The sequence below is a fragment of the Zeugodacus cucurbitae genome, chromosome 4 (genome assembly GCF_028554725.1).
Source record: "Zeugodacus cucurbitae isolate PBARC_wt_2022May chromosome 4, idZeuCucr1.2, whole genome shotgun sequence".
NCBI classification, from domain to species: domain Eukaryota; kingdom Metazoa; phylum Arthropoda; class Insecta; order Diptera; family Tephritidae; genus Zeugodacus; species Zeugodacus cucurbitae.
The window spans coordinates 35,762,659-35,785,380 of NC_071669.1; the positions used below are offsets into that span (position 1 = coordinate 35,762,659).

Here is a 22,722-nt window from a genome sequence, read left to right on the forward strand (position 1 = left end):
TTGTTTTGAAAAGAAAACAAAGTGGAATTCTTATTTGATAAACAACAACTTTTGTTTTTTGTTCCGTTGCGTAAATGTACAGAGATGATGGTTTTCCAATTCAGATATCACATTATTCGATGGCTGCGTCACAATCAGTCGGGTTCAATTACACAGATGCGGCCTCATGTCAGGCATATCCAAAGGATTTAGAAATTCAACTGGATAATTCACAGGTTTGTCTTCATTTTCAACACAAATCTGCCGGAATTTTACTTGAATCGTATAGTTTAAGTCATCAACATCGGTATTATTATTTCGTTGAAGTGAATTGACAAATGGCAGGTGTAATTGATATCCAATCATTGGAAGTATCAACCGGAATTTTCCCATTTCCAATTCTTAACAGTTCTTCTGCGGTGCTATGCAGGAACAATCGCATATTCATAGTCCATCGTATGGTTTTCACGTACCGTAAGACATGTGTTCAATTCATCCGCCGCTGTTGATTTCGAAATAACAGGAAGTGTTTGTCGAAAGTCGCCAATCAAGGTGCTACCAAAGCGATGATTATTTTATGATACTTGTTGTTCCAAAGTTATTCTCCTGTATGCCTGCTCACATTCCAATGTACGATTCAGTATATTTCTGATTTGACGATGGCATATGAATTTCAGTCAATAGTTTGCCACTTATAAAAAAACACAAATTTTCAATAAACACCAATGTTGAATTTGCCACGCCCACAACATGGCGAAACCGAAAACACATAAGGTGTCATAACTAAGCCATAAATAAAGTTATAAAAGTAAAATTTGGTACAAAGGATCGTCCTAGTAAGGGCCATTTTTGGTTGTAAACCCCCCCCCCCCCCCGCACCCAAATAGGTTTTTTGTATATGTCATGCAAACCAATAAATCTATATAAACCAAACTTTCTGCAGTCGGTTCCCTTACGTACCCCACCATACACCATGAAAATAGTTGAAATCGTATAATAACCACGCCCAACTCCCATACAAAGGTTAGGTTAAAAATTACTAAAAGTGCGTTAACTCACTAACGAAAAACGTCAGAAACACTAAATTTTACAGAAGAAATAGCAGAAGAAGATACACTCAGATTTTTTTATAAAATGGAAAATGTGAGTGGCATCCCCAACTTATGGGTCAAAAACCATACCTCAGGAACTACTCGACAGATTTCAATGAAATTAGGTATTTAATATTTTCTTGACACCCTGATGACACGTGTAGAAAATGGAGGAATCCGTTCACAACCACGACAACTCAATTTTGAATTCCATCTCATTCCTTCACTTTATAAGACATACATAAGGAACCAATGAAGATAGCAAAATAAAACTTTACACAAATACTGTATATGATCTGTGGCATCACTTGTGAAAAAGTTGTCGAAATCGGAATATAACTTTTAAATGCCCCGGATATCGAATATGAAGAACTCAGTGCCTTAGAATTTTTCACGGAAAATATCGGTAAATCTCTCAGATATCTTAATTTAATTCAGAGGAAATCTTTTTATTTTAATAGTGTGTCTCTGTACCAGAAATGGTTAAAATCGGTGGGCTTAATAGAATATATGAAATATCTTAGCCAAATTAAATGAGAATAATCATTTCAGGAATTACCTCAGCCTATATACTATATATGGTGATTGGACTTCATGCCGAATATATGAGTCAAATTGTGTGTTATCTTAATAAATATATAGGAATAAATTGCGAGAGTATAAAATGTTCGGTTGCACCCGAACTTAGCCTTTCCTTACTTGTTTTTAAATTGATGTTTTCATTTACCCTGTTTGGATATTTTGAATGCAACTTTATTATGTGTAGTTAATGTTTTAGTTGTGTTTCCCGCCTCTCCCCATTTGATTTTTTACAGATTTGCAGATTAATGCATAATCTAAAATATACTAACGCCATCTTTTTTCTTCATGGTCAAATAAAGGCATGTAAAGTGCTATAACTAAACCATAAATACAGTTAAATTTCGCACAAATGATCACATTAGAGAGGTGAATATTTGGATAACATTTTTTAGGGAAAGTGGGCGTGGCCGCTGGAGTCATTTCCTTTAGACATTTGATTATACAGCATGAAAATGGACGAAATCGGATTATTACCACGCCCACCTCCCATACAAAGATTATGCTGAAAAATACTAAATATGCTTTAATAAAGTACGAAAAACCACCAGAAACCCTAAATTTTATTGTAGAGATGGTACATAAAAGCTACATTAAGGTTGATATAAAAAATGGGCGTGACTTCTAGCTTTTCAGAATAAAATTCTGAGGGCCCTTTATATGTGAGAAACGATGTCCCCCCCGAGATCCATTTGGAAGTCATGAAGTTTAGTTATTGTATAACTAATGTTGATGAATATTAAAAATCCCAAATAGATTATTCATCCACCCAGAACATGAAAAAACCGGTGAAAGAATCCAAATGATCACCTAGAATATAGGGTCGGCATAATATATAATATGGTAATAATTTATTTAAATGATAATACTCCAAAATTACCTTACATTACCTCTTACGCGATTATAGGCGAGTTAAGAACATCGCCTAATTCGTTTTTCCTTTTCGCTGCGCAACCAGGTCCTTCTTCACCTGGTCTTTCTACCGAAGTGGAGGTCTTCGCCCGGAATCGTATACTCTCCGAGCGGGATTATTCTCAGTCATCCGGACCATATGAACTAGCCATCGTACCCGCTTTTTATTGATTCGAATATCTCGTACTGCTCACCGTTTCATCGAATGCGGTATGCGTCGTCGCAATGAACAAATAATCAAAAATCCTTATTCTCGAAAACTTTTAATTTGGACTCATTTGTTGTTGTCATTGTCCATGCCTACTAAATTCAGACATAGCCTTTTCGGAGAAAAAGGAATGTGTGTCAACCCTCATTTCACATATTATTCACTGCCTTTCAACATTATACACTGGGCAACAACTCCGAGATCACTTCTGGTCCCTTATCAGTTCCCTTATACGGAGTTGCTGATGAGTGCTCTTAGAGAGATAAATGCAAGTCGAATAGAAACCATTCGGCTGTCAGTTGTGATTGCAGTTTCTCGATGTCGAAACTTCCTATTACATATCAGTACATCTATTACAACATATTCTATATAGTTATGAGCTTTTCGGCAAGTAGCTTGATGAATTTTCTTATACTGGAATCTCAATATTGCGGACCCCAACTGTTGTACCGAAGATGACCACTTTACCCACTCTTGATTAGATTTATTAATTTTTTTTTATTTTAAATCCGCTAACGTATAACGTATAGCGAAATTTTAATATAAATATTATATTTTATGAGCAATATTTTTGGTAACAAAGTTAAGCGTGTATATACAATTTGTGTACATGTGTATAATTGTGATGATGGTTATAATATCGATTATTGAATACATTTGCAGAAATGGGAAATGCATCTATATATACATATACATGGTTTATTTTACGCTACAGGTTCAGTAAACGGACATGGAGAAAAAGGATCCACATTTTTACGACGAGTAATAAAGCATAAACAAGGCATCGTACGGAAGTATGTAAGTTCATATGTATGTAGGTATGTTATTTTATTAAACGGCCCTCTTGCATTATGATTGTAATTAAAAAAAATTTATACGACTTCGGCCTATATGATGATCAGCTGAAAGCCGCCGACTAAGAAACTGTGTGTGGATGTAAAACTTATTCTCCGGTCATCATTTCCATAAATTCTGTGAAATTAAAATAACAATTAATTGAAGTTTTTGAATTTTTTAAAGTAATAAAAAACGAATACAAATGATATTGCAAACGACCCACGAAATTTCCTACTATTGTACATTCAACATCTATATACATACATATGAACATATGTATGTATATGCATATATCCGATAACTCATAGTAGGAACATTTTTTAACAGACGCACAGCGTACACACGCATACAGCGGTACATGTATGTATGTACAAATGTACGCACGCCCCTCTCTAATACTTTCTACAAAATTCCAACTCTTTGAAAAACTGCTGCAAAATAACCAGCCAACAACTAGAAAATCTCACAAAAATCCCTCACACTATAAACCGAATGTTTATTCATATGAAGAAAATTTCAATTGTTGTTTTTCCACACGCCGACTGATTTTAATTAGCCGAACAACGCTAATTAACGCATTAGAAAATAAATAATCGGGTAACGCCCTCGCACCCAGAGGCGTGTATTGTTGCTGTTTATGATAGAAGCGTTCGATCGATTGTATGCGGCAATAAAAAAAATGTGGATCATAAAAACCTAATTATAGCCACAAGTGTCAACACGCTACACATATCTGTATTAATGAAGGCAATTTACCGTTAATAAAACAAACAAACACTGCACCTGTATTATATGCATCTATTCATAAACATTTATTATCTTACCATCAAAGTCCACTGTGCCAGAACCGTCGGAATCAATCTCTTCGATCATAATATCCAATTCAGCCTCCGTCAATTGATCGTCCAATTCTTTGAGAATCTCCTTTAGGCAAGTTGTTGGAATGAACCCGTTGCCTTGTTTATCGTATAAGCGGAAAGCTTCGCGCAACTCCTTTTGCATAGCTTCAGCGTCTTCTTCGACGATAAATTTGGCAGCCAACTGTACGAACTCTTCGAACTCCAAACGACCGGATTCTAAAGAGAATATGAAACTCCAAAAATTAAAATCCAAACACTTAACAATTAATTAAATATTCAGTAATGGGTCACTATATTTAGGTTAGGTTCATATTTGTTCTTTGACATATTCAACACAATTAAAGTAGTTTCTTTAGAGCGTCGCAAGCTTTTTTCATTTAATATTTGACATTTAATTTTAAATTTTCGGTAAAAAAAGTTGCATTTGTAATATATTTTTGTTCAAACTCTAGGTTACTCTTCAATGCAAGCCCTCCTTAGTTTTCAAAATTGTGTAAGAAATAATAGATCGTTACTAAAACAAATAACAGATCATTAATATTTTAACAATTTTTTCATAAATATTACTTCCTTTGCATTCATTATGCTATTTATGCAGAAAATCACTAATCACTAAAAATTGTTTCCAAATAGTTCGTAAGACTATCTATCCAAATATATGTAAAAAGTATAAAAACTAAGAATGTTTAAATTAGCAAAATCTATATTTGACAGCGAAAAGTTAAGATATGCATACAAATGTACATACATAAATATATATATGATTACAACCTAAAATGGTCGATCCACTCTAAAGCTCCTTAAATTAATTCGCGATTGTCATATAAACATTTACTTACTATCTTCATCCACTTCTTCTATCAGTTCCTCCAAAATCTTCTTATCGAATGGCTGGCCCATTAAGCGCAAGATATCTGCTACCATCTCGGTTGGGATGCTGCCAGTTTTTTGGTGATCAAAGCTGTTAAACGCTTTCTGGAGCACTATAAATTTTGAAAAAAAAAAATACTTAGAAGTGACACAGAACCCACTAAACTAGAAAACTATGTACCTGCAATTTGCTCAGGGGTCAGATCTTCGTCCTGCAATAAAAAATTATAATACTTTTATTTAAAAACACACACCACGGTAATATAACCGCTTTGGTAGACTCACCACGGAACTCATTTTTTAGCTTATTTGAACACTAAGGTTTACTAAGGCAACTATATTTATTTGGCAAAAACTCGGCAGTGTACCAGAAGCTTCAGCGTTCGTCCTCCAACTGACAATTGCTCCAAAATTTCACAGCCAAATACAACGAACTAACAGCGATACACACCCATACATGCATGTTGTGTATTTGTGTATGGACGGGCAGCTTTTCCAACGAACGCATTAACATCCAGTTTAGTCAGTGTTTTCACATTTCATTTCTCTATGCAATAGTTTTTATTGTTGTTGCGGTAGAAATCGCTGTAAATTCTTCCAAGAGCATACAGTACGTCTACAGAATCTGACATCTAGCTAGCCTGCCTATTGACACACTTCCACGCATACGCCTGTGCTTCGTATCGGCTGTTGCATGAGTGCTCCGTACGGCGTTTCTGTGGATGGAAGCGTGTGTGTCTTGTAGTAATTGCCCGTTTGGCTTATAGTGGATTGCAGACGAAATAAGAAGCGTCTATAATGTGGGTTGTGCGAGTTCCCTTACTGTCAGTTTTTACTTTCTACATACATAATATTTACATATGTGCATAAATATGCATACGAATGTATGTACAATGAAAGAATGGAAGCTGATATGTACAGACATACCAATATATATGTCTGTACCTTATGTGAATACATTGCTGTGTGTACAATATTTGACGGGAAAGCATCAGGAAACCAAAGACTTGGTGCCAATCTTCCCCTCCGCTGTCTGCTCAGTAGTATGCATGATTTTCTCTTACGCGCTCATAAACAAAATGTCTATAAAATAATAACATTGTAATCGATGCTTCTCTATTCCATATCATATTCCCCATATGTATATTGGACACTTCGCCACGCAAATTACTTCCAGAGAAAATTTTGTTTTGAGGCCATTACAGTGAAGCCGAAAACTATCCGCATTTAGTACTTACTGCTGCGAAGCGCAGCAGCACCCTCAAAGAGGTGACGATACTAGTCTTTAGTTCGCTGACTGTGCATCCCAGGCTGGTGAAGGAGTGCCAGTACTCGCTATTTGTTGCATTGGATCACTTCGCAACCACACTAGTTTAAGTGCGGAATTGCAGGAAATTGTAAGGCTGCTGATCTTGCTAGGCTAGGCACGTCGGTCCCACCTGCAGTGGTATGAGAACAAGTAGGACTCTCCGCTTGCAATTTGCTTTTGGATGAATGGATCTCAGTTGAACTGTGCAAGCGCTGGACAGTCACTAGTACCTGTTCTGTGACTATATCTTTCTTGTCCAAACTAAATCGCAAGAGCTCAAGGAAACTCTTCGCCCTCAGTAAGGTCAACCTTTTAATAGTCATAGGAGTTCTAACCGACCATTCCCATGGGGATTCACGCGGTTAAGCTAAACATTTACCGGATGTTAGCTGCTTAGAGTAGGATGACATTTACATTTCCTTTTGAAATGCCCCGCCTTTACGTGATCATGTTCTTTGGATCACACTTTTTTGGGCAGAAGTAAAAAACCTCTGCAGATTTGCTGTAGGTTCTATGCGCTTTGTCGATTATTAAATTTTAGTGAGCTGGCATCACAAAGGACTATCCTTAATAGTCTAAGTGTATTTCCTTTTTAGGGAACAGCCATCGAACCTAATCTAACCAGAAGGGCACCATTCATTTCGAGTTGTTGTATGCTTAATGTTTCCAAGGGTGTAATTTTGGCTTTGTGGCTTTTGGTTACCATAAGATGAGGCGATATTTTGTTATTGTACTGAGAGCGTACCTGCATAAATTGTTGGGCTTTTCAGAGGTATTACAAAAGCTGTATAATTCTAAATTATTGTTAGGGGAGAAATTTGCCCGTTAAGGAATTCTAATATCTTATATAGTATGTTTTACGTGCTCACACCATTTTGAGCCATCACAGTTCTTAAATTAATTCGAAATGAAGAAAGCCATCCTGTATGTTCGAAAAGTTGTACCCCGAGGAGAGTATTTCCTGTTTAGTTAGGGCGAGTAGTGCAGTTATCAACTCAATAGTATATGAGAATTGATATGTTAGGATCAAAATGAAAAGGTGAACTTGTATTGAATTTCTGCGCTTATGCTTTCACTTGCAGTTGTATCTGATATTATGGCCTTGTTCTCCTCCTCCCCCAAAAACTGCCTTTATATTTACTGGAAGGGGATTTGTTCACCCTCTCCAAACCTGAAGAAGCAAGTAAGCCATTAAATATGATTCAGACACTCCCGAACATGTGCTTTTGAAAACCACACGAATTGGCGTTCAAAATTAATAAACTCCGTTCAGAGCTTAGGAGGCTAAACCATTTATAAAATTTGAAGAATCCGAGTCTTTATTTATGTCACTCTTTTCGTTTTTAATTTAATTTTTTTGGTTTACATAACCTTAACCTGTCCTTATGACAGTATTTTAATTTCAAAAAAAACTTAAATTATCTAAAACACGATATATGTATATTGGCATTCGAAATTGAAAAGGGATATATAATGACATTCGAAATTGTGTTGCTTTCAGTGTAGGGTGACATCCTTCTACGAAATTGGGTGCCTTGGTCGGTTGTTTTGAACTTTGGGCAGCCGAAGCATGTAACCAAGTCCGAGTAGAGCACGTTGGCGACAGTGACAAATTCTCGTCCTTCAATCCAATGTCGGAAGCATTTAATTGTCTCGTATACAGCAGTGTCATATGTGCTGTAATTATTTTGTGATGGTGAAAGCTTTTTGTAGAAGAATCCAGTGACTGTCTTTCGTTATTCCGTAGCTGTTCAATTACTGCTCCCACGGCGTCTTTGATACATTGATGTTTTCGTAAAAAAGCATCGATGTTTGGAATCTAAAAACATGCCACTTTCAACGATGTTTTATGTCGATGTTTTGTAGTAAACTTATACTTCACATCTTGACACTTTTTCAGTTATTAACCTGAAAGCCTCTATTTGGAAACGCTTTGTCACATTGGAATTCGTTTTGTTGTAAAATACGGAGAATATGTTAGGGGAATGTGCGCTTACAAAATACTGCGGTTAATTCTTTGATCTATTTTAATAATTTAATTCTGGAGTTGTCTACTGTGTTAGATCAGAGATTCAATTTACTGCATTTTAAAGATGCTTTGGCTGAAAAAAAAACTTGTTTTATTGTTTCATAAAATATACAACGGAAGCGTCGGTCCAGTGTGAAACAGAATACTTGTTTGCCTAATGTAAGCTGTAATATTTATCTACAAGGTTGAAGAGAAATGTATCTTGGATCATCTGTTACTTCTATCACTCAGAATCCAATAGAGAGGTGGGTTGACATAAAAAGTGTGTTTCCGGACTTCTATAAAGAAGTTTCTTAAAATTCACTTCAGTCTCGAGGGAACAACTGTTTCCTAAAGCCAGAGCACCTTTCACGCAGAAGAAATTTAAAAATTCTGTTTTTATACTCTGCTCAGAGTATTATAGTTTTGTACACATGACGGTTGTTTGTGTCACCAAGAAAAAAAAGAGTTAGATATGGGGTTATATATATATAAATGATCAGGATGACGAGTGGAGTTGAAATCCGGATGTCTGTCCGATTGTCCGTGCAAACGATAACTTGAGTAAAAATTGAGATATCTTAATGAAATTTGGAACACATGTTCCTTAAGACCGTGAGAGGGTTGCTTTCGAAAATGGGACCATTGCCACGCCCACAAAATGGAGAAAACCAAGAATACATAAAGTGTCATAACTAAGCCATAAATAAAGTTATAACAGTAAAATTTGGAGTAAAGGATCGCACTAGGAAGGGGCATATTTGGATGTAATTTTTTGGGGAAGTGGGCGTGACCCCGCCCCCAAATCGGTTATTTGTATATATCTCGCAAACCAATGAAGCTATATAAACCAAATCGAATCGAATGGAATCGGATAATAACCACGCCCATACGCCCCACGCCCTCCCATACAAAGGTTAGGTTGAAATTTACTAAAAGTGAGTTAACTCACTAACGAAAGACGTCAGAAACACTAAATTTTACAGAAGAAATAGCAAAAGGAAGCTGCACTCAGATTTTTTACAAAATGGAAAATGGGCATGACATCGCCCACTTATGGGTCAAAAAACATATCTCAGGAACTACTCGACAGATTTCAATGAAATTCGGTATATAATATTTTCTTGACACCCTGATAACACGGACAAAATGGGCGAAATCGGTTCACAACCACGACTACTTTCCTTATAACTCAATTTTGAATTCCATCTTATTCCTTCACTTTATAAGATATACATAAGGAACCAATGAAGATAGCGGAATACAACTTTACAGAAATAGTGTATATAATCTCTGGCTTCATTTGTGAAAAAATTGTCGAAAACGGACTATAACTTTTCAAGGCCCCAGATATCGAACATGTTGAACTCAGCACCGAAGGGTAAATTTTAACCGAAAATAACTCTTAGATAATTTAATATAATTCAGAGGAAATTGTTTTCTTCTAATAGTGTTCTGTTCCAAAAATTATTAAAATGGGGTCATAACATATCCTAGCTCCCATATACCTAATTATAGGATTTCAAAAATACGGTGGGCTTTATTCCGCATGTATGTATTGGTTAATATGTGAGATATCTTAGCAATATTAAGTGAGCGTATAGTCTTGGATATAGTGCACCTTGCTTGTGAAAATGAATGAAATCGGTTCAGGAATTACCTCAGCCCTCAAATACTACATATGACTATTTTCGTTATTCATTAAACTTTATGCCGAATTTATGGGTAAATTTGTGTGTTATCTTAATAAAATTTTTCCAATAAATTGCGAGAGTATAGCCAAACAATAACAAACCGCATGCAGATTAAACTTTATTGTTTGACAACTTTTGTTTTTAATTTTTTTTTTAATTTTTTTTTCTGAACCATCAACATCTCAAGAATATTGTGTTAAAGTTTTAAGTCATTCGGAGAAAAACTAACGAAGTTACAGCAGGTTGAATAACGGCACCTCCAGCTATCTGCGCTGAGTGTACAAAACTTTGAATCGATTTTCCCAAATATGTCATTTTTAAAGTCGGTGACCAGCCTACAGAAAAAACTACTGTATCGATCGTTTTGAAATTTTGAACAATTATTCTACATATATATAGCTCTCGAATAACGTCGAGTTTTTCCAAAAAGTTGAATTACTAACAAGTTTACAATAACAAATAGGTCGATTTTTTCGTCTAAAATCGTCATTTTGGCTTGAAAATGGTACCAAAAATTGAAAAATTAAAAAAAACTCGACATCAATTGAAAGATAAACTAATAAACTAAAGAAAGCATTTTGATTTTTTGGTTTCGGATGATCCAGTGATGCTGTAGGCTGGTCACCGCACAACAACTTTTTTTCGAGGTGCCTGCAGAGATCGACGATAAATCCTTTATTCCTCGCTATTTTTCGATAAAACTTTTTTTAAGTATCCTTCAAATGTTGTACTTCATATAATAATAAGTAAAATAAACCTACAGCAATAACTTTTTCTAAAAAAATTCATGAAAAAAGGTCTTTTTTCGACGAACCTTAATAATAATTCAGGAAATTACTTAAGAATCTGGATGAATTTGTTACTTTCGATGGCGTCTAGTTGGCCATCACCCAGTCCTTTGATTGCTGCTAAGAGTTCAGATGGACTCCAATCACCAAGTTCTATTACTGAAACAAATTTTTCCGATGATGTTTCTAGAAGATTGAAAAGTGGTTGATCAGTATCTCTCTAATAATAGCGTAGTTATTGACTTCCGATGGCTCGAGGGCGTCACTGCCTACCACACTAACTTCTTCCTGACCGAGACCCGCAACTATGGCCAGGTATTTAGTTAAGTCAGATGTAATTCTTCTTAGCTGGAATTGAGCTTCGATTGCTGCAAACCATAGTTCCACATGTTTGTCCCAAAATGGTGGAAGCTCCAGTATGGTGTTGGGATGGTGCAACCATGGTCGTTAGTCGGAGTGCCGCCATTGATATCTGCAGAGTTATCGATATTTTTAGCATGTTTGATTGGTCAGCATTTTACGAAAAATCGATGCATTGGGTCACCAATTATATGTAGTGACAATATTCGATGTACATATAAAGTGGAACTACCATAACTCGAACTTCTATAACTAGAAGATCTCCATAACTCGAACTGCACCTGTTGGCTAGAGTGATTCTGCGTTAGATTCCGAGGCTGACATTGTTGGTGTTGTTGATGCTGGTTCCCAGGTATACGAAATTAACTACGACTTCGATGTTACGACTGTGACGTTGGAGTCAAGACGCGAATGCGCTGATTTTTTGTTTGATGGCAGGAGATATTTCGTCTTGTCCCCATTCACCTCCAGACCCAATCGCTTCGCTTCCTTATCCAGGCGCGAAACAAAAAACAGAAAAGGCGCGGTTGTTGCTTCGCTAATATCAATATCATCGGCGTACGCAAGCAGCTGTACACTTTTTTAGAAGACTGTACCTTCTCTACTTAGCTCTGCAGCTCGTATTATTTTTTCCAGCAATAGATTGAAGAAGTCGCTCGATAGTGAGTCACCCTGTCTGAAGCCTCGTTTGGTATCGAACGGCTCGGAGAGGTCCTTCCCGATCCTGACGGAGCTTTTGTTGCTCAACGTCACTATACATAGCCCTATTAGTTTCGTAGGGATACAAAATTCAGACATCGTGGCATAGAGGGAGCAACTTGTGTTGTGGTCGTTTGCAACGTTGCGAGGTAGGCAGTCTGTTTTCTCTCCGCTGTGAGACGGCATTCCTCATCGTACCAGCTGTTTTTTTTTTACTTTTCCGAAAGCCAATGGTTTCGGTTGTAGCGATACGCAGTGATTTTGAGATGCCGTCCCACAGTTCCCTTATACCGAGATGCTGATGAGTGCTCTCAGAGAGCAGGAGTGCAAGTCGAGTAGAGTATTTCGTGGCTGTCTGTTGCGTTTGCAGCTTTTCGACGTCGAACCTTCCTTGTGTTTGTTGACGGGCGTTCTTTGCTGCACAGAGGCGGGTGCGTATCTTCGCTGCAACCAGATAATGGTCCGAGTCTATATTTGGTCCTCGGAGCGTACGCACGTCTAAAACACAGGAGACATGACTTCCGTCTATCACAACGTGATCGATTTGGTTACGCGTGTTTCGATCAGGAGACAGCCAAGTAGCTGGATATATTTTCTTATGCTGGAATCTGGTACTACAGACGACCATATTTCGGGCCCCAGCGAACCCTCAGGCCGTTTGGAGAAGTTTCGTCATGGAGGCTGAATTTTCCGACTGTTGTGCCAAAGGCACCTTCTTTACCCACCCTGGCCAAGCACGATTTTGACATGCGGGGGCAGCGCTAGAAAGTATAGAAAGTATCTTTGGTTACATCGTCCTTCTCTTCCATTGGGGCATGGGCGCAAATAAGCGATATGTTGAAAAACCTCGCTTTTATGCGGATTGTGGCTAGATGTTCATCCACCGGGGTGAATGGCAATATTCGGCGACGAAGTCTCTCTCCCACCACAAATCCAACACCAAATTTGCGCTCTTTCTTCTAAGTGCATGCTCTTAAATCATTATCCTTAAAAAGTTTGCAGAGGTCGTAATCAAAAGGGGGTGTCTCATCCACGGCTTTCGTCGATTTTTCATTGGTACTTCGTTTTTATGTGGTGGGTCCCAAACCCTATGCACAACCGCAGAAGCGGATTCGCCTTCTAACTTTAGCTCATCTCCAAACGGATGTTTGTTGGCTACCCAGAGGATACTTGGTCTAAAACCGGAAGTCGTGAGCTGATTGAACCATGTGGAGAAGAATCGTCATTCCCAAATGAATGAAAATCAAAAACTTTCCTCAGTTACGTGAACTTCTACACATGATCCCATCCTCGTAAAAGGCGAACAGAAAATATGATATTACACTTATGGATTGCATAAATCATATAACAAAGGCAAGGGATACGGACGTCGTAGTAAAATGCAACAATCAAAATTACAGAATTTATGTTTCAAGGGTATATATGTACATAAAACTTAATGCGAAGTAAATAAATAAAACTGCGTAAACATCTATATATATTCTATAACTCGAAGTTTTTTTGTGGATTATGGTGATTCGAGTTAGAGAAGTTCCACTGTATTTATTTATCTAATAAAACTTAAATTTGTTAAAACACTTTGGAACTTCACAGAATTAGTCTTAATAATGAATTAACTTGCCAGCTTTTTTCAGTTGTAACGGCTGGTACAATTTCTATGAAGGAGATGTCAGGAAAAGGGATATGAGGCGTGTTTTATTTTACCAGCAAATTAAGCAATGGAAGACTTAGCCAACATAATTATGTTGGCTTGTCACAAGCTATCTTCTTCTTGACTGGCGTAAACACCGCTTACGCGGTTATAGCATCTCTCCTTTTGGCAGTTTGGCGCCAATTGGTTATACGAAACGAAGCCAGGTCCCTCTCCACCTGGTCCTTCCATCGGAGTGGAGGTCTCCCTCTTCCTCGGCTTCCACCAGCGGGTACTGCATCGAAAACTTTCAGAGCTGGAGCACTTTTGTCCATTCCAACAACATGACCTAGCCAGCGTAGAAGCTGACTTTTTATTCGCCGGACTATGTCTTTGTCATCGAATAACACATACAGCTCATCATTCCATCGTCTGCGGTATTCGCCCTTGCCAATATTAAGAGGACTATAAAGCATGCGCACAAAATTTCCCTCGAAAACCTCAAGAGTCGTCTCATCGGATGTTGTCATCGTCCACGCTTCAGCGCCATAGATCTAGACGGGAATAATAAGCGACTTGTTGAGTTCGATTTTGGTTCGTCGAGAGAGGACTTTACTTTTCAATAGCCTACTCAGACCAAAGTAGCACCTGTTGGCAAGAGTGATTCTGCGTTGGATTTCAAAGCTGACATTGTTGGTGTTGTTAATGCTAGTTCCCAAATAGATGAAAATATCTACAACTTCAAAGTTATGACTGTCAACAGAGATGTGGAAGCCAAGACGCGAGTGCGCTGATTGTAAAAGTCTGTAAAAAGCAGAACAATCGACGCGGTTGTTGCTTCCGATGATATCAATATCATCGGCGTATGCCAGCAGCTGTACACTCTTGTAGAAGATTGTACCTTCTCTATTTAGCTCTGCAGCTCGTATTATTTTTACCAGCAATAGATTGAAGAAGTCGCACGATAGTGAGTCACCCTGTCTGAAGCCTCGTTTGGTATCGAATGGCTCGGAGAGGTCTTTCCCGATCCTGACGGAGCTTTGGGTGTTGCTCAACGTCAGTATACATAGCCGTATTAGTTTCGTAGGGATACCAAATTCAGACATCGTGGCAAAGAGGGAGCAACTTTTCGTGCTTTCGAGGTGAGTGTCGATTCTTCTCCCTTTTCCATTTTTCTCCCATTCTTCATAGTGGATTATCCAGGTCTAAAGCCACACTGATAAGGTTCAATCAGGTCGTTGACGGTGGTGACAATACGATCGACAGGACCTTATATGCGATATTGAGGAGACTTATACTACGGTAGTTGGCGCAGGTTGTGGGGTCTCCCTTTTTATGGATTAGTCAGAGCACACTGAGATTCCAATCGTCAGGCATGCTTTCTTCCGACCATATTATACAAAGAAGCTGATGCTTGCATCTTATCAGTGCTTCGCCGTCGTATTTGAATATCTCGGCCTGTAATCCATCGGCCCCCGCCGCTTTTTGTTCTTCAAGCGGGCAATTGCTATTCGAATTTCTTCATGGTCGGGTAATGGAACATATATTCCATCGTCATCAATAGGGGAATCTGGTTCGCCATCTACTGGTGTTGTACTTTCACTGCCATCCAGCAGGTCGAAGAAGTGTTCCCTCCATAACCCCAGTATGCTCTGGACATCCGTTACCAAATTACCTCCTCGGTCCCTACATGATAATGCACCAGTCTTGAAACCTTCTCTAAATCACCTCATCTTTTCATAAAATTTTCGAGCATTACCCATTTCGGCCAGCATTTCAATTTTTTCATACTCACGCCTTTCGGCCTCTTCCTTTTTAAGTCTGCAAATGTGGTTCGCTTCCCTCTTCAGCTCTAGATATCTATCCCACCCTGAACGTGTTGTGGTCGATTGCAACGTTGCGAAGTGTTTGTTGGCGGACGTTCTTTGTTGCACAGAGGCGAGTGCGTATCTTCGCTGCTACCAGATAATGGTCCAAGTCAATATTTGGTCCTCGGAGCGTACGTACGTCTGAAACACTGGAGATATGTCTTCCGTCTATCACAACGTGATCGATTTGATTGCGCGTGTTTCGATCAGGGGACAGGCTCGTAGCTTGATGAACTTTTTTGTGCTGGAATCTGGTGCTACAGACAACCATATTTCGGGCTCCAGTGAAGTCGATCAGCCTCAGGCCGTTTGGCGATGTTTTGTCATGGAGGCTGAATTTTCCGACTGTTGTGCCAAGGACACCTTCTTTACCCAACCTGGCGTTTAGGTCGCCAAGCACGATTTTGACATCGTCGCGGGGGCAGCATCGTAGTTTTCTTCAGTGGTGGCGTGGGCGCAAATAAGCGATATGTTGAAGAACTTCGATTTGATGGGGATTGTGGCTAGACGTTCATCTACCGGGGTGAATGCCAGGACTCGGCGACGGAGTCTCTCTCCTAAATTTGCGCTCCTTTATATGACCGCTGTAGTAGATGTCTCAAGGACCCACTTTCTTCCGTCCTTGTTCTTGGATGGCGGGGATGTCAGCCTTAAGTTGTATGAGGACATCAACCAGCTGAGATAAGGCAGCTTCAAGTGATCGAGTTGTTTTGGTGAAACATTGCTCTTCAGTGTGCTGGCATATCTCTTCTTTTTAGACGTGATTGATTGCAGGAATGTACTAAAGCATTAGCCAATGGGTTTGGTGATCTCGGAGTTTGGATAAATATTTGTTTCTGCAGTTCTCTACTTCTTTCTTTACCATGTGAATACCAAGATCTTTATGGATATTTTCATTACGCATGTACCATGGTGAGCACGTGATTGTTCTAAGCATTTTTGATTGGAATCTCTGAATTACTATATCGATATTGATAGTACAGGTCGTACCCCACAGTTGAATGCCATACATCGAAATGGGCTTTATGACCGCGTTATATAACAGAACTTTGTTGTCTAGGCTAAGTTTTGAATTTTTGTTTAGAAGCCAGTTTAAGTTGGCAGCTCTTATCTTCATGCAGGTTATTTTGCTCGATATGTGTTTTCTCCACGTGAGCCTTCTATCCAAGTGAATACCAGGTACTAAAATAGGAATAGGAAATAGGAATGTAGGAAAATGTAACATGCTTGCACTTTTGTTCATTTACATTTATACGCCAGTTGGCTAGTCATTCTTCGACAAAAATCAAATGCTCTTGTAATACTCTTGATGCTATAATTGGGTATTTGTTTCGGCTCACTAAAGCTGTGTCATCCGCAAAAGTTGATGTCAAAACATTACTTGCTGTTGGAAGGTCTGCTGTATATATTATGTATAGAGTTGGCCCTAAAACACTGCCCTGCGGTACACCAGCTCTTATTGGTCGTTCTTCAGATATGAAGTATCCTACTTTGACAGTAAACTTTCTATTTTTTAAATAAGACTCCAAGGTTTTATGCATTTCGAGTGGTAAGCTTTTTTTAATCTTATATAAAAGCCCATCATGCCACAATTTATCGAACGCTTGAGCCACATCTAGAAATATAGCAGAACAGTACTCTCTATACTCGAACGCCCTTCTGATTTCGTTAGTAATTCTATTTACTTGTTCTACAGTGCCATGTTTTGCACGAAAACCGAATTGGTGCGTTGGTATTACATTATTTTCATGGAGGAAAGGAGACATCTTTGATAGTAACATCTTTTCAAATATTTTAGAAATACAGGGTAGAAGACTGATTGGTCTGTATGAAGACGGCTGTGTCAAGTCTTTACCTGGTTTGTCTATCATGATGATCTGCGACTTTTTCCATTAAATTGGATAGTACCCGAAACTGAGAATAGCGTTAAAGAGCAAGGAGAGTGCTGTTAAAGCAATATTTGGTAACTCAATTAGCATTTTTGGAGTAATTTTATCGTGTCCTTCCGACTTTTTTGAATTCAGCTTTTTTATGATTTTAATAATTTCAGAAGATGACGAGACCCAAGCGACTCGTTAGCGCTATTGGAGATGATTGGCAGCTTAAAGCTGTTCTTTGGGCAATTAGGTTGAAATATCTTTTCTAGGTGATTTGCAAAACAATTTGCCTTATCCTCGTCACTTCGTGCCCAGTTTCCACCCAAGCCTCTTATAGGCAAGTTGGAGTCGACTGGAGGCTTCATTGACTTTTGGGCTATCCAAAGAGAATTTCCTTTGTTTGAATTTGGACACAGTTTCTTTATATAATTGTGAGTGTGGTATTCTTCCTCACGTTTAAGCGCTGTTTTTAGTTTTCGTACAGCATATTTTAGTTGCAGCTGAGTAGAAGGGGAGCGATTTAACTGCCATTCACATCTAGCTCGCCTTTTTTTCATTTACAAGCTTTTCTATTTCATTATTAGTGATTTTTCTGCGGATAATCGGTTTGTTGTTTATGTTTGGTGTTGCTATGACAGCTGCATTTGATATTACATCATTAAATTATTAAATTATATCGCTACCGCTCTCACTTTGTCGAGAGCCACAGCATAGCATAGCATAACAATGTAAAAGTATGTGCTCTACTCTGCTCCGAGTTTTGTTAGGTAAAAAACTATAGCTGGAGCGAGAGCAAAAAATTAAATTCTGCGCTATGCTCTGGCGTAGCGGTAGCAAAAAATTGAGAGCGGTAGCACAGCAGAGCTAATGAAAATTTTCATGTGCTACAGCTCTCGCATGTGTTTGTTGTTTTTTTCTTTTTCTTCAGAAATCTTTTCGAAGTATTGCACAGATCACGCCCACTTTTCAAAAACAATTACATCCAAATGTGTCCCTCTCTAATGCGATCCTATGTTAAAAATTTTATTTTCATAACTTTATTTATGGCTTAGTTATGACACTGTATCCTGCCTCCAGCGCACAAGGCCAATACTCTAAAATTAACATCTACGTAGACAGCCAAGCGGCAATCAAGGCAGTAACCTCGTGTCGGCCAAAAGTGTCCTGAGCAGCAGGGCAGCAGTGGTGAGGGTCGCCAGAAATATGAGGCTACACTTCTACTGGGTGCCAGACCATAAAGACAACGAAATCGTAGATGGGATTGCCAAGATTGTACAGCAGTGACCCGGAAACATGATCAACATCGCTAAACCCATGCACATTCTATACGATGACATAGACAGGTGCATGGCAAGAAGAATCATATCTCGCTGGAAGGATCTACCGGGGTGTAAAATTGCAAAGGTCATGTGCAAAGCGGTAGATCAAAAATATACAAGGTTCCTACTGGAGCTCGATAGAAAGGGCTGTAGGACCATGGTTGGCATTCTTACCGGTCACAGCTTTGTAGCGGCACATGCCTATAAAATGGGGCTGTCAGATCGGGAGGAATGCAGAAAATGTCAAGAGCGGGGCACCAAGGAAACAGTGGAGCATCTCTTGTGCGTTTGTCCTGCGTTAGCGAGACAGCGTTTCAGGTACTTAGGGGCCCCACAGTACGATAAGTTAGAGGAGATATCGTCAGTGAAGCCTCATAAACTATTAAAATTCACGACAGGCGCAGGCATCCTGAACGAAGACTACTACTCAGGGAACACGTAAAGGCACTCCATTCTGGTATCGCAAAGGACCATAACTGGTTTATGCGTGGCCTGCAGGCCTACCAGACTTACCTAACCTATGACACTGTATAGGTTTTCGGTTTCCGCTATTTTGTGGGCGTGGCAGTGGTCCGATTTTGCTCATGTTCGAAAGCAACTTCCTATGTTGCCAAGAAATAAGTGTGCCAAGTTTCATTAAGATATCTTAATTTTTACTCAAGTTATCGCTTGCACGGACAGACGGACGGATGGACGGACAGACATCCGGATTTCAAATCCACTCGTCATCCTGATCATTTATATATATACATATAACCCCATATCTAACCCTTTTATTTCCTGGTGACACAAAAAACCGTTATGTAAACAAAACTATTATACTCTGTGCAACATGTTGCGAGAGTATAAAAAATAATACAAGCTTTCTGTACTGGTAACCAATATTCCATAAGTTAAGTAACTCTACTCGCCTTGCAGGGTAGCAGACATTAGCAAATAGACATCTGTGCTGTTTTTGGCAATCATATTAAATCTTAAAAATTCATCACTATAATATTAAATAAATGGCAATTCAGAATATTTTAAACTAAAGTAAATGAAAGACAGTAAAAATTTAACTTTTACAATAAAAAACAATTAATTAATTAATATATGCACTTATAGTTAGCTTAAACAATCAAAATTTGTGTTTTCATCGTTATTTAATGAATATTTAAGTTTAATATTAATTTAAAAAAATTATTTAAAAGAACTAAATTAGAGAAAATGCTCAATGCAGCCCTGTTTTACACTTACATTTAAGAGCTGTTTCTACATAAAATTTTATCAGCAGAAACCAGTAGCTCTCATGCGATTAGCTGACGCTCTCTTCTGCTAGTTTCTGCTAATTTTGTGTATAAAGAATAGGGATGCAAACATCGAGAAATTAAACATCGATGGTTCGATGTATCGATGTTTCTCCAAAACTCATCGAAATCAATAACATTGACCATTAAAACATCGATACATCGAAACATCGATGTATTTTTCAACTTTTTTAACGTATTTTATTAGTGAGCATAAAAGGCTTATTTCAGAACCATAAATAAGTGAAATACAGTAGTACGCCTTTAGTTGATATACATATATTTGAGCTACCTATTAAAACCTTTTCTCAATAAATAAAATATATAAAACATAATTTAAAAATAACAATTTGGAAAGTCTTTTTCCTGTCAAGCGATTTATTTGCTGTGTGATCGTTGCTCCAGCTTACTGTACATGTACTGAAGTGGCCACAATAGATAAATATTTGGAAGCTTGTTTATACAATTCGAGGAATACATTTTTCATATCATCCCACATTTCTGTTGGATTCTGATTGATAGAAGCAACAGCCGATCCAAAATACATTTGCACTTCAACTTCCGTTGTTGTAATAGCAGATGAATTGGAAAACTTACATTTCATATTTTGGTGGGCCAACTGTTTATGATGGTTCCAAATATCAAACGGGTTTTCTGTTGCAAACTCATCCGAAGATTCCGACGTACTAACGCTATTATTTGCATCCTTTATGAAACTATTTAAATACAAAACTGTTTTTTTAGCCAGTGCATCTTTAAAATGCAGTAATTTGAATCTCGGATCCAATACAGTAGCCAACGCCAGAACTGAATTAAATTCAAGTTTGTCAAATCTCTTATTCATGTTCTTTTGCAGTTCACTTTTTAACTCCCCTACAATAGCATCTTGAGCTGAAATTTTTGTCAGAGCTTCAGTTAAACAGCTTACTAAAGGTATAACCTTGCTAATGGTAACGTAGGTATCAGCCGAAATCTCCCTGGTCACAATTTCAAAACACTTTAATAATTCAATCAGCTCCTTAATTTTGTTCAGCTCGGAGGCATTAACCATAGAGGGTGCTTCTGGGTGAGTGAGCAGTACTTCACTTAAAATAGGGGCTAACTGGACAAATCTCTCTAACATATAAAAACATGAATTCCATCGCGTTCTTACGTCAAGAATCATTTTCTTGGTATTACTTGTAGAAGCCCCGGTGTCTATTTGTTTCTGCCGCAATTGATCACTGACATTAACACTTCTTTTAATATACTTAACAATGTCGCGCACCTTAGTTATCAAAGCTGATACTTCCGTGGACTTATCTATTGATTGCGTTACAACCAAATTAAGCGTGTGTGCGAAGCAGGGTATTATTTTTTTCGCCAAACAAGCTTCTATTTAATTTCATCATGGTTGAATCATTATCAGTTACACAAGCAGAAACTTTATTTATGGAAACGTTCCACTCGTTGAAAAGTTGACGCATAGTTTCTTCTATATAAGCTGCTGTATCACTTTCGTGCAGTTCGATTACTCCTAACGTCCCACTCAACAAACGTAAATTGTCCAAAAAATGAATTGTTACCCCAAGGAACGACTGATTTTTCATTGTCTCCGTCCATATGTCATACGTTAGGCATCAACTGTCGCACTTTCGAATATACTCTTTGAAAATTGAAGACAGCGCTTCATATTTTTCATCCACTCGTAATTTTATTGTTTCTCTACTTGGAACTTTAAAAAGCGGAACCAGTTCTTTCATCATCTGCAGAAAACCTTTTCCTTCTACAGTGGAAAATGGCTTGTTGTCCATTATAATATATTTCACAATTGCTTCAGTAAATTTCTTTGATTTAGACCCATCTTGGTAAGAAATACTTTTGACCTGCTCAAAAAAGTCTTTCACATTAGGTTGGATCAGCGCTGGCAACTGATCCGATTTATTTTGCAGTACTGACGGAGTACATGTACTAGGACACGATTCAATACATGCAGTCTTCTTACTACTATTATCGGATAACTCACTTGACGCTGTCGTCCCAGCGGTTGGTGTTATGTTCATTATATTATGTATGTTTGTATATATTAATATGTTTTCCGAGTGCGGCGTAGTTTTGGAGGAGCATTCTGCATCATCAACTTAATCGAGTAATACCTTTTTATGTACATTCTCTACGTGACAGCGAAGATTCGACGTGTTACCTGATGTTTTTAATTTCTTGCTGCAGATTTTGCATGTGGCGGAAGCATCTGAATTTCTTATAAAGAAGCTCCAGACCCTGCTTTTTAATTTTGAAGGCAGCATTTTGAAAATCTGAAATATTGTGTACATATTTAAACGTATTATGCAATTATTTACATATATTTTATATTCACTATACCTGTAATAAAGTTGTGATTGATAACAGATGAATTTGAAACAACACTTATATTAAACGCCCAAAAACAACTTCTAACACACATAGCACGAAAAAGACTGTCACACAAAATGTATTTTCGATTTTTTGTAAAACTTATTTCGCATTAATTCATAAGCGAATTTTCAGTATTATTCAAGTGCACATTCAA

General features: G+C 38.0%; 1 protein-coding gene across 2 annotated transcripts; it reads right to left on the reverse strand.

Moving 5' to 3' along the window:
- Positions 1 to 3,389: 3,389 nt before the first annotated feature.
- Positions 3,390 to 5,771, reverse strand: LOC105211526 (troponin C). Of its 2 annotated transcripts, none has more exons than XM_011182993.3 (5): positions 5,622 to 5,771; positions 5,518 to 5,548; positions 5,306 to 5,449; positions 4,431 to 4,682; positions 3,390 to 3,741 (listed from the first exon to the last, which is right to left on the reverse strand). In XM_011182993.3, exons 1-5 carry the CDS (start codon positions 5,631 to 5,633, stop codon positions 3,713 to 3,715), a joined length of 468 nt encoding a protein of 155 aa, XP_011181295.1. In that variant the 5' UTR covers positions 5,634 to 5,771; the 3' UTR covers positions 3,390 to 3,712. The 2 variants fall into 2 exon arrangements, with proteins under 2 accessions (XP_011181295.1, XP_054085695.1); XM_054229720.1 differs by having other exon boundaries at positions 5,625 to 5,753.
- Between the last annotated feature and the right edge of the window lie 16,951 nt (positions 5,772 to 22,722).